A 12,661-nucleotide genomic window follows, 5' to 3' on the forward strand; every position below is an offset into this window, starting at 1 on the left:
AGTAAAAGAGAGAATCTCACACTACATCTGGGAAAAAAATATTCAGCTTTCAGTTTCTCCTGTCTCAATTCTACACCCATGCATACCAACCACAGGCTATATACAAGCAAAAGAAAGGAATCACAGAGTTCTCATAACTGCAACGCCTGCCTTCCTTGGGGCTCACACGACCATACTGTGATCACCAATCGATCAACAGGAAACCAAGAAAGCACAGCTGCTTCCTGAGTCCCTTCACAGGAAAGAAAATAACTGAGTTCATGAGCAGCAGTAAGGGAAGGCTCTAGACCCCAAAGGCCTCTGGCATTCACACTGACACAAAATCTCCCCAGTTATAAATTAACTGTTTAGACTGAAAACCCACAAGTCTCATATTTCTGCTGCTCTGCTTATTCTCAACCAAATCTATTCTAGACTGTTTTGTAACTATTGTCTTAAGTTCAGACAAATTTAAATCACACCAGACTGTAAGTTACCTTTCTGTCTGAAACTTTTCATTAGGGTCTTTTAACTCTGGTCGCCAGTAACTTCACTTCATCAAGCCAGTTGCAGGTGTCCCAAGACTTTACTTTTGACATAATTTTTTTGTTGTTTTTACTGTGGATTCAGTTTGTTTGTTCATTTGTTTACTCAAATATGTATGAATAAAAAATAAAAACCAATATCTTGTTAGAAATTGAAATGGCCAATCAGCACAGTGACTACTGAGAAAGATAGGCTAAAGTGAAGTCAGCTGTTTCTGCGAATTGCTTTGCCTTGGGAGAAGTTGGCAGCAAAGAAACAGTGATTTTAATATAATGCGACCCATAGCAACAGAAACCCACTGAGTCTAATGATGCCCTCAGGAACAGAGACTGACTCTACAGTGCCCTAAAAGCTAGAAGTTAAGGGAGTTCCTAACTTAGGGTTTATGTCACTCTCAAAGAAAATTACAGATTAATATCTTCGTGGCTCCCTGAAACAGAACAACTCATCTGAGGGGTACAGATACAATCACAAGAGATATGGGACAAAATGTACAATCTGGTAATTATACAAATCATAGGCATCAGTGAATCAAGTGAATTAGAAAAAGGATATAACTACCCAGGACACCAAAATTTCCCATCACTTAAACAAAAAACGAAAGAGAAAACTTTGTCACCACATAAGTTTAGACTCACTTTAAAAATTAGTTACGTAATGGTTTAAGAAGTTCATCTCAAGCATTTAAAACAAGTTCTCTAAACTTTAATATGCAAGTTCAAAACATGCAAGGTAAGAGATGTTATAGAAAAAGAACAAACAAACTGAATCCCCAGTAAAAGCAAAAAAAAAAAAGTCAAAAGAAAAGTCTTGGGACACCTAGAAATTCAGGGTTTTTTAGTTTGGTTTACATTTCTGTAACAGGACATACAGGTCTTTTTCAGTTACCAGACGGTTCAATACAGCAATAAGTGAGGCTGTTTTCACAGGATTTCTACTATTGTTGTTACACATGAAAACCACCACACAAAACCCAATGCCACAAAATATTCAATCCAGGAAGTTTTGAAAAACAAACACCAAACCATTAATCTTTCCACAGAATCATCAAATAATCTAGGTTGGAAGAGAGCTTAAAGATCATTTGGTCCAATCCAGCACTACCACTGTAACCCTTAAACCACTAAGCCACACCAGCTAGTGCTAGATCCACATGCCTTTAAACTAAATAGAGGAAGGCTAGTTAACTGAACATCCGTGATACCAAAGTTAGGCTGTTAGGGAGCCCCTTGGTTTCAACATAGATACAAAATTCTGTATTCTTAACAAGAAACAGGTCAGGCACTTATTTTAAAAAAAAACAATTCAAAATAAACACAAATAAAGAAAACCAATCAACAAGCCCCCAGTTACCAGACTTAATTTCCTAAGAACAGTTTTGGTACAATTGCTTTCCCCAGATTCAAACCCATATCTGCCTCCTCTTTCTCATACAACATTCAAAATATGCTTTGGGAAATAAACCATTTAAAACAGCTATATTAAATATTTATTTATCTAGTTCTTTCCTAACATGAAAACAAAAAAATAAACAATATACACTACTTGATGTGTTGAATTACACTTGAGACTCAGTATTTTTGTTTTAAATCTTGATATTTTTAAATGAAAATAATTATTTGCATTTGCTGAATTATCATTAGAAAAACAGAAAAACTGCAAGAAAAACAGAAAACCTGCATTTTGAACAAGTCATACATCACCTGGGAATTCTATCAAAAAGGAATGGTCCACATACAAATCAGAGCCCACTCAAAATATTAAAACGTTAAAGAGGAACAAACTACTTACATTATCTTCCTCTTCTGTATCATCATTGTCATTGTCGTCATCACTATCTTTGAACCCAGGGGGAAGTGGTGGCCCAATGAATTCTTCATCATCATCATCATCAGTATCCTCAGCTGGACCTTTAGCAGAACTCTGGGATTGCATAGAAGTACCACTGAACGCTTCATTTGAGTTGTCCTCACCTTCACTACATGCTGCCTCTCTGCAAGGAAAATTTAAAACATTACTATTTGAAGAACATTGTCACTTCCACTGTAATTTTCACCTAAAAGATGTTGAGCAGTATTGTAAATCAGTAGGCACCAAAATAAGCAGCAAAATGCATACTAACTTTCATTAACAGAGCATAGGCCCACCATCATCTTTTGAAACACTCAAGTGTTTCAAAAGTTACATTAAATGACCATTCTGCTGTTGCCCAAATTGGTTGTGCAAACACATTATTCTGTCATAAGGAAATTTCTGAAGAGCTGAGTTGTAAGGAAATTTCTGAAGAGCTGAGTTGTGTCTGTTCATGCAGTTTATTTAAAATAGCTGCGCTCCCTCTACTGGCAGTTCCTGAGCCACAGCACTCAAACGGACAGAAGGTCTATTAAGAGAGAGAAGCCCAACGTTTGGGAGCTTATATTTTCAGAATTTTTAAGTGAGCAGGCTGAAAAAAATAGTCTTCTTTTCCTGTTTCTTTGTTAAACAATAGTGGTATTATTTTGTTTGTTTTGTTTTTTTTTTTAAGTTTAGGTTATCACTTTAAGAATATAATAAAAATCACAAAATATTAGGAACACAATGAAAGAATAAAAAAACATTGGTTCTGCCCCATGTAATTGTGACAGAGAGTGCTACCCTGCTTTGCCTCCAGAACCAGCGGTACAAGCAGGTACTAAGTTGCATAGGAAAAAACTTTTGTTGGATAAGGAATTGAAACTGTGTATCACGAAGAGAACAAACATGACTTAGGTCCTCAGACGTTAGAGCAAAGAGCAGGGTTTGTATGCCTGATAGGTCGTCTAATTTAAAGACCTAGATCACAATATGACTACCTAACAAATCCAACACAAATATGAAGAGCTTCTCTTACTCTACAATAATGGGGCAATCAAGATCCTTTTACCAAAGGGAAAGTTTTATAGCATGTGAGGCACAGATTGGGATCTTTGAAGTTCTTCAAGTAAACTACTGTCAAAACTAACTTCATAATACTATATGCAAAAGAGTTGCATTTCAAAAGCTGATATGCATTCCTACACCAGCAAACAACACATCTTTCCTCCCCCCCCTCCACCCCCACAGAGGAATAGTAGATTTCTCTTTACAAACAAGCTGGGGATCTGCTGGTAGATAAAAGTAACACTGAAAGATAAAAGAAATAATGGGAAGGATTCCACTAATTGATGAATGGAAAAAGATACTTGCTTTTACAAATAAGGTTTAGGGCTGCTGATAAACTAAATTAGACATTAAAATATCAAAGAAACAATGGGGGAAAACCCTAAATTAGAATAAAAATATAAGAATTAAAATTTAAAAGGGAGGATTATACATTAGAGTGAAATCTCTGGTATCAGGCATATCAGGAAGTCTGCACCTCTCAAGTAGCTCAGCCAACGGGGAAAGAGAGAATGGAAATGCAGGCGGGAAATTAGGATAAAAAAGAGGCCGCATCCTCCAAAAATTACCCCAGGGTAATGCCCCATGGCCTCTCCCTTTATTTAGATAAAGTAACAGGTATCTTCTGTCTCCTTTTTGCACATAAACTTCTGTGGATTAATTTTCATAACAGTTAAGACCCCAGTCTTTTAGCTCTTTCAGACTCAGAAAAGGAATCTGACCTACATGTGGATGTTACACAGGATTGTGCTAAAGGAATTTTGGTGCAAGAGCATGGAGGAATAAGTCAGCCTGTTGCTCATTGTTCAAAACTGTCAGAGCCGGTGGCCAGAGGCTGGTCCCATTGTCTGTGAACCGTGCAGCCACAGCCCTCATGGTGGCTGAGACCTGAAAACTGACAAGGGGAGGGGTGTCTAGTTGTTTAAGTTTCACTTTGTTATGTGTAATACCAATAATTCGTGCCTATAGAATGTTATGTATGAAATGTTTCATATTACTGAAATTACTGACATAAGGCATACAAGCCAGGGCTAGAGGATTGCTCCGCATATGTCTAAACTACACCTGATATGACTTAATTTACAAGTTAATACACACAGCCCGTCTGGAGATGGGTCATGATCTAGGAACTCCCAGGGGGTGATCTACAACAACTACTCAAGACTGAGATTGCAGGAACCACCAAAAAGATACATCTCAATGCGGGTTCGGGTTCCCATAACTCCATCAAGGATGTACATCGCTTCCCTGGTTCGTTTGTTCAACTCAGCACAGCGAAAAGACAATCTATGAATATTTGAGACTTTGAATAGAAAGAAAAGGCTGATCGCCAAAAACCCAGTATAAAGTATAAAAATCGCTCACGCAGGACAGTCAGCGTGAAAACATAGGGGACCCTCTGCTGTAGTGGTCATACCTGTGTCTCACCCAGCACCAATCCCAGGCTCAGCACTGTCCTTTCTTTTGTGGCTGGCTCAGACAGAATTTGATCACTAAATAAAATTTATTTTTATATTTTAATTTGGCTGGATTAATTTTTACCTATAATAACTGCAACAGATTAAAGCTTTGTTAACTGAAAGAGCCTCTAAGTGGATGACCAGCACTCAGTTATTACCGTATGAATCTTGTTTAATGGAACAGGAGGATTTAGAATTTATAAATGGGGAAGGGTTTAACCCAGCCTCCTGTTTGAACGGCCCTGGAGAGGGGCCAGGAAGAAACCCAGGACTGTATTCAGGTGATTGACCTCCAAACACGGCTAGGGAAGATTTGCCTGAGTGAGAAAATGTGTTTATTGATGGGTCTTCAAGGGTGATAGAGGGGAAACTATTACAGAATACTCTATTGTGAATGGAAAGTAATTAAAGGAAGGGAGGAGGTTGCCGTCCACCTGGTCAGCTCAGCAGCTCAGACAGCAGAATTAAATGCCCTCCTCAGAGCCTGTGAATTACACCGAGACAAGACAGTGAATGTTTTTACTGATTATAAGTATGCATATGGGGTGATAACATGCATTTGAGGAAACTATAGGAAGAAAGAGCTTTATTAACCTGCAGGGGAAAGATGTTAGCTCAGGAGAGCTTAATCTCTTGCCTATTGGAGGTGGTGAATGAATTTACCAAAAAAGTTAGCAATAATATACAACAAGGGGCACTAGGCAGGGTGCTTGGAGGAAGTAACAGGAAACCGACTGGCTGATGAAGAAGCTCAGAAAACTGCATTGTTGCCAAAAATCTCTACAATCCTCCCTTTGCTCCTACTAACTGCACCACTGCAAGAGAAACTGTCTTTTCTACCAGAGGTACTTGAGATAATTAATAAGAGTGGGGCAGAGGAAAGAGGAGATAATTGGTTTGCAAGGGATGGTAAGCAGCGGATGCTCTGGCCTTACAAAAAAATATGTATGTTGCTTTTTACGTGGGTCTTTTACTCCTGCTAAGCGAGCTGCTAAAGGTTGTTTGATTTGCGCTAAAACCAGTAACAGAGTTACAAAGAAACTTGCCAGGGGAGGGAGGCCTTCGGCCCCTTCCAGAGATGCCAGGTGGCTTTTACTCTGATCTTTGTGGATTAATTTTCCTAACACCCCAAAAGCCAAACTAATTCGTTTTGGAATGAAAATAAATAGAAACTGTGCCAGTGAGAAGGATATATACAACATAATGATTCAAGGAGAACATGCCAATCCTTGAGTCCCAAATTTTCAGATCTTTATACAGACACCCAAGAACAGTATATATATTTCTTCCTAATTTCCTTTATAATTCTCTCATTTGCTGGGATGGAAACTGATCAAATCAAACATTTCAGTATTCTGAGTGGCAGTACTGGCATTCTGCATGTGATGTGGCCAGAGCTGCAGTGCAATTTTTCACCACACTCCAATCACAGAAGGGAAAGCCAAATACTCCAGCAACAGCTACGGGTATCCTCTGTCCTGATTGAAATAAAGTCAATCATAAGAACACACCAATGCAGACAGACCAAATGCCCATATACCTTTTTGACAGCAGCTGGGAGCGGTGCTGGCAGAAAGGACAAAGCAAGTGGTGTCTCCCTCAACTTACAGTCTTACAATCTTAGTCTACCTGGAGCTATAAATTAAGAAGAACCATTTTGCCAGCCCCTTTGCTAGGATTCAGAAAAGTGTAAGGAATTTTGTTTTTGCTTTCCCTCATTACCTCCTCAGTAAGTGAAACAAACTGTAAGAGGAAAAACAAAAATAAGAGTATTGATGGCACACTGAGAAGAGCAGTAACAAAAAACATTCTGAGTGCTGTGCAAGTATGTGAGCATATCCCCCCCATGTGTTCATTTTCTGCAGACCATTTTCTCAGGTTTTTCCTCCTCATATACTAACAGATTCTTTCACTTCACAAGGTGCGATTATATTTATGCATAAATTATGTACCATAGCTATTGCAAACATTTCTCTACCGCAAAATACCTCAAGAGAAAAAATAATCATTAGGTGTATTTCACATCATTTTGAAGTTACTTTTAAAAAAAAAAAAAATTAGCATAAGGGCTACTCTGATAATTTTACTCTGATAATTTATACTCTGATAATTTTTGGAGTGACTTTTAAACAACTGAAAAATTAGCATAAGGGCTACTCTACAAATTAGCATAAGGGCTACTCTTTAAAATTTTAAATTTTAAAAATTTAAAATTCAGTAAAGTGTTGCCATTATCAGAGAATAAAAGTTGCTATGCATATTAGATCAATATACAGTGACTAAAATCTTTGTTATAAAAAGAACTAGAAAATCCCATATTTCCCACTAAAAATGTCAGCTGCAGGATTGTTCCTCTGAATTAAGACTGAGTCACAACTGTACGTCTTTCTAGTTTTACGGTTTTACTTTTAAGAACTAAGCTACGCATCCTTTTTAAATGGAAATATAAAACTTGCAGGACAGCTTTTCCTGTTAAGCCCTTCCTTCTTAACGCTTAGTAAAATCAAAAAGAAAAACAAACAAAATTTACTATGAACAGAACTCCAGTAAGTTACAGAGCCTACCTAATAACTCAGCATACTGAAACCTATTTGTTATCTTCCTTTATATTAAGTCCCTGGAGATCGCTCTTCTCAAATCAATTAGAAGAATGAGATAATTATGAAAAGCTTCTGTATTGCCTGACCCCTCTCCACTTTATAACTTGATTGGATTTCTTATGTATGTTGAAGTCACCCATCTACAATACACAACTATGTTGTATTTAAATTCTTGTCACCTTTCATAATGTCATCAAATGGGTATATAAGATCATCAGAAGCAAATGGAAATACAAAATATTCTTCCTTGAGCACAAGACATACATAGGATAGACAAAGTAGTAGTATATTGTACAATCAAGTATTTTAGTGAGAGTGCCCAGGTTTTCCAAGGACCAACAGGCAAAACCAAAATTTTCTAAAAAAAACATTTGTTCAGTCTGAAACTCTACAAGTTTGTCTATAATAACCTACCACACATCAGCCCATAATATGCATATATAAAGGTCTACTAAAGTCTTGTATGGGTTGTTAAACTTCCATAGATACAGTATGATATCTAAAAATGTACAACACATTCATGCCTGCCAGCCCTGCCACATAATGGAGTTATGTGGTCTCCATTTCCCTCAGCTACTTCTGATTTCCCAGAATTTCAGAATTTAAACTCCAAAATCCATAGCATCTACTGCTTGTCACTAATAGACAAAAGTTTAAGAATAAATTTCAAACTGAAGTAAAAAAAAAAGCTTTCTCTACCTCACCATTACTCAATAAAATCTGCATACACAGCCTGTCCATCTACTTGGCCTTCTTTTTCATAAGGTGTGAACAAGAATACTCTGTATGCAGCTGGGCACCATAGCTGCTAATAAAGTCATCACATGTGCCACTGTATTTGCCCTAGTATTTTCAAAAAATACATGGATAACAACATTATTCTTATTTTTAAAAAAGTACGCAGAACACGATCAAGGAGGAAGCAGCAAAATTGCCTGTTAAATATAAATAACATCAATATTTGCAAATATTGACATATCTTTAAGAAAGAATTTTTTAAAAAAGTTTAAAATCAGTATTCCCACTGAATTGCTTAAGATAACAAGATATAGTCACACAAACTAAATGATACTCATGTTATCAAAACAAGCCAATACCCTCCTCAGATAAGAAAGCTGCTGCATGGAATCTCCCATCACATCAAAGTACCTTTCAGTTAATGTAGACCCAAGTCCTGCTGCACTGGATGCTGAAACGGATGAAGCAGTGCATGGAGTTCTAAACTCCTTTTCAGTCTGGTCTTCCTTTTCTCTTTCACGGGCCTCTGAATAGGGAGATCACAAAAATAAATAATCAAGCCTTTTACAAATATCAAAATTACTGGCTTGCTAATGACAGTAAAACAGCTTTTTTCCTCTTCAGACCCAGATAAATACTTGAAAAGGTAACAGCAATTAAAAGATTCAAGATACATTTTCATATATATTAAATTTCCATTGCTATTCAATGATCACTCAACAAAACATCAAAAGGACAACATAAACACCTCCCAGTTGGTCATTGGTACATGATATCAAACATAAGTTGATCATACAAGGATGCTGATATTTCAATTATTTTCAACATAATAAAAGAGTATAATCATTTTAGATAAAAGCACAGGGAAATAAATTTGTGCAGTTAAAGTATACAGATGTATAAATAGGTGAATTTTAAATCATTTAAGCACAAAAAGTGCTGCTTGTATTAGTAGTTCATTATTTCTTAACTCACTGAAAAAGAATCCTTATGAAACACTGGAATAAAATCAAAGCAAACAAAACCTTCCATCTCATATTAAGTAACAAACATTGTATTCTATTTTGATCTCTGTTAGATATAAAAAAAGAAAAACATTTTTTCAGCGAAGCTAGGAAACACTTCCCACTGAAGAGAAACAAAAACAGCTGCAAGATGCAGAACCAGGAAACATATTTTGATCTCAGTTCCACAAATCAGGTAGTGGGGAAAACATATCCAAAAGTTATCACGTCATTCCAAAAAGCTAAAAAGTGGAAGTGTATCTCAAAATAATTGAAAATAAGTGCTCAAATTAAGCAAACCCCCCACAACACATACATATTCTTGATTGCTATAGACTCAATACTAAAATTTGCTTCTAAGTTAAACAGCTGAATTACATACAAGACTGTGATTTTTTGCAAAATTATCTATTTTATAAACAACAAAATGCTGTGTGTTTCTTTTGCGGGTATAAGCCTAGAAACCTGGGGGTGGGCTGGAATGTGGTCTGCTGCAGGGTAAGGGAGAGGACATACTCAAGATGCAGGTCAAGATATCTTGACTTAAAAACATTGTATTTTTGCAATCACTTACTGAATTTCCCTACTAAACAAAAATATTACGTAAATAAACAATTCCTCATAACGAAAGGTAGCTCAACCTGAACAAGTATCAAACATAAAAAGGCTTCCAACATGGACATACATTGTTGTATTTAGATTCAGCCATGCAAAAAAAAAAAAAAAATTAATAAGAAACAAAACCAAAACCAACCAAACAAACAAAAAACACCAGTCTGAAATTTATTTTGGAATCCCTTCTATATCTGAATTTCATAGTGCCTTAAAGTCCAAAAAGTCAGTGAACCTCTAAACAGCTATGATCTGGTTCTGTATAGAATCAGAGCAATAAAAAACACGGTATCAGAATAAAACAAAAGGCATCCATGCTCCAAAAACTGGCCAAGAGGAAGAAGAAAGCATGAATAACTGGGCTGACAAAGGGATTTGTAGAACATGCATGACTGTTCTCAGAGAACTTGTTTGAACTGACATTCGCTTGATTACAGGCAGCAAACTATACAATTTTCTCCATCTCTCACAAAATAATACCCTCAAAAAGTGCCCACTCCCAGCACAGCAGAAGGCAGCAATATATTTGTGGGCTGCTATACAACCTGCCCCTTGGTCTAAGACACACATTTCTTTTTCACTACTCTGCTGCCTCACTTCTGCTGACTCTAGATTAAAGCTGTCTGTACCAATTTCTCTTCCAAAATAAATACACAGCTAAATAAAAGAAGAAAGAAAAGAGTTTGTGTGTTCTTCCTGTATCTGCAAGCTATACCTAACAGGAGCCTTACACACGCACTCTGCTCTAACAGCCTCAGACAACAGCAGCAAATTACTGTTCATCGAGACCCAAGCTGTTCGGGGCTGCCTTCCCCGAACAAAATTGTGTTTCTAGTTTATTTTCTACACAACCACTCCGAGACACTTCAAATACCTCCCTGAGGGAGCAAATTAAAAGATGTTTTAAAATGCAAGCCCCAACTACGCTCGCAGTTCTTACCCAAGACTTTTCTGCTCCTCTCCACCGCAGTTCTTCTCGTTTGCTCAAACATGGCTTCGAGGTCGAAAGTCCGAGCCTTCTTCCCTGGAAATGAAGCAAGCGGCGCTGGAACACAAGCCCACCCGGGGCTGACAGGCCCTACGGCTGCGCCCCGCTCCGCCAGCCAGCCCCCGGCCCCCCGCCGCATCGCCACGCACCGAAGCCGGAGAAGCCCATGGTGGCCGCCAGCTCCGGGTCGGGTGTCCCCAGCATCTCCGCATCTGCAACGAGAAGGGAGAAGAAACCACGGAGGTGAGCGGGGCCGGAGGCCGAGCTGGGTCCGCCTCAGCCCCGGCGCCCCGTCCCTCACCGCTCCCGGCCGCCGGCTCCATGCTACGCCTGCCCCGGATCCACAACAGGCGCCGGCAGGAAGCGGCCGGGCGGGCACAGCTGAGCTTCCTTCCCGCTGGGGAGGCGCTGCGGCGTCCGGCAGCCGAACGCGTGCTCCTCGCAGCGCCGCACAAAGCTAAACCACGTTTCTGCGCACCTGTGCAGGTGCTCCTCGAGCTCCACCAGGCTTGGTGCTGAGTGAAATGGCAGAGAAGTGTCTTTACAAACGAGCTGTGCATCTGCTGGTAGATAAAACTAGCACTGAGAGATAAAAGAAGGGAAGGATTCCACTGACTGATGAATGGAAAAAGATACTGCTTTTATAAATGAGGTTTAGGGTTGCTGAAAAGTTAAATTGGACATTGAAAGATGAAAGAAACAATGGGGGAAAAACCTAAAATCCATAAGAATTAAAATTTAAAAGGGAGGGATACATTAGAGGGATACATTTAAAAGGGAGGGATACATTAGAGGGAAATCTCTGGTATCAGGCATATCAGGAAGTCTGCACCTCTCAAGTAGCTCAGCCAATGGGAACAGAGAGAATGGAAATGCGGCCGGGAAATTAGGATAAAAAGGAGGCTTTGTCCTCCAAAAATTCAAGCGACCCCAGGGGAATGCCCCATGGCCTCTCCCTTTATTCAGATAAAGTAACAGGTCTCCTCTGTCTCCTTTTTGCACATAAACCTCTGATGTTTATGGATAAATTTTCCTGACAGTGCCCTGACAAATTCCCTGTGAAGCCTTTTCCATGGAACAACCACCCTCTCAGAAAGTGAGGAAGTCCAACCTGAATTTCCCTTGGCAGAGCTTCCTTCCATCTTTTCTTGTCCTGCCGCTGTTCATCAGGAAGAGGTCAGCACATCCCTGACCACAGAGTATCCACAGCCTGAGGCTCCCGCTCCACCTTCCCCAAGCTAAATAAGCCCAGAGACCTCAGTATCTTAAACGTGGACCTTGATAACTCTTCATCGTCTTGGGCGCCCTAATCAAGCCACATTAACAGTGTGATGTCCTTCTTAAACTGAGGTGCCTAAAACTGCTCATAGGACTCAACATGGAGTGTACAGCCCCACGGCACAGTGTAGAATGCATAGTCACCTCCCTGGACTGGCCAACGGTGCTGTGGCAAATGAACTCCGCAACTCAATTGGGCCTTTCGACTGTCACTTGTGTCACACTCTTGGCTCATATTCAACTTGACATCAACCCAAAAACTCAGATTGCTTTTAATGGAGCTGCAATCCAGGCTCTCATCCCCTAATTTTTCTGTGCAATCATGATTTCCCTGCCCAGTGTGGAGACTCTGGCACTTCTTGGATTTTAGATGATTGGTGATTGATCAGCTCTCTATCCAAATCTCTCTTAGGCTCCTCTACCATCAAGGGAGTCAACAGCTCCTCCTGGTTTAGTATAACCAGACTTAATTCCCGCCACCAGATCATTTATAAGAGCACTGTTCCTAAAACTGAGCCCTGGGAAACCCTGCTGGTGACAAGGCACTAGCTTCTTAAT

General features: G+C 39.2%; 1 protein-coding gene across 2 annotated transcripts in view; it reads right to left on the reverse strand.

Annotated features, from left to right (window-relative positions):
* The window catches only part of WDR70 (WD repeat domain 70), a 126,891-nt gene extending 115,697 nt beyond the window's left edge, over nt 1-11,194 (reverse strand). For both annotated transcript variants that reach the window (XM_021551634.3, XM_021551628.3), the window contains exons 1-5: nt 11,127-11,194; nt 10,975-11,037; nt 10,778-10,861; nt 8,633-8,747; nt 2,317-2,518 (exon numbers count right to left, since the gene is read on the reverse strand). In XM_021551634.3, coding sequence (XP_021407309.2) covers nt 2,317-2,518; nt 8,633-8,747; nt 10,778-10,861; nt 10,975-11,037; nt 11,127-11,148 — 486 coding nt within the window. In that variant the 5' untranslated portion in view covers nt 11,149-11,194. The remainder of the gene's footprint in view (nt 1-2,316; nt 2,519-8,632; nt 8,748-10,777; nt 10,862-10,974; nt 11,038-11,126) is intronic.
* Between the last annotated feature and the right edge of the window lie 1,467 nt (nt 11,195-12,661).

This window comes from Lonchura striata, chromosome Z (genome assembly GCF_046129695.1).
Source record: "Lonchura striata isolate bLonStr1 chromosome Z, bLonStr1.mat, whole genome shotgun sequence".
Classification (NCBI taxonomy): Eukaryota; Metazoa; Chordata; class Aves; order Passeriformes; family Estrildidae; genus Lonchura; species Lonchura striata.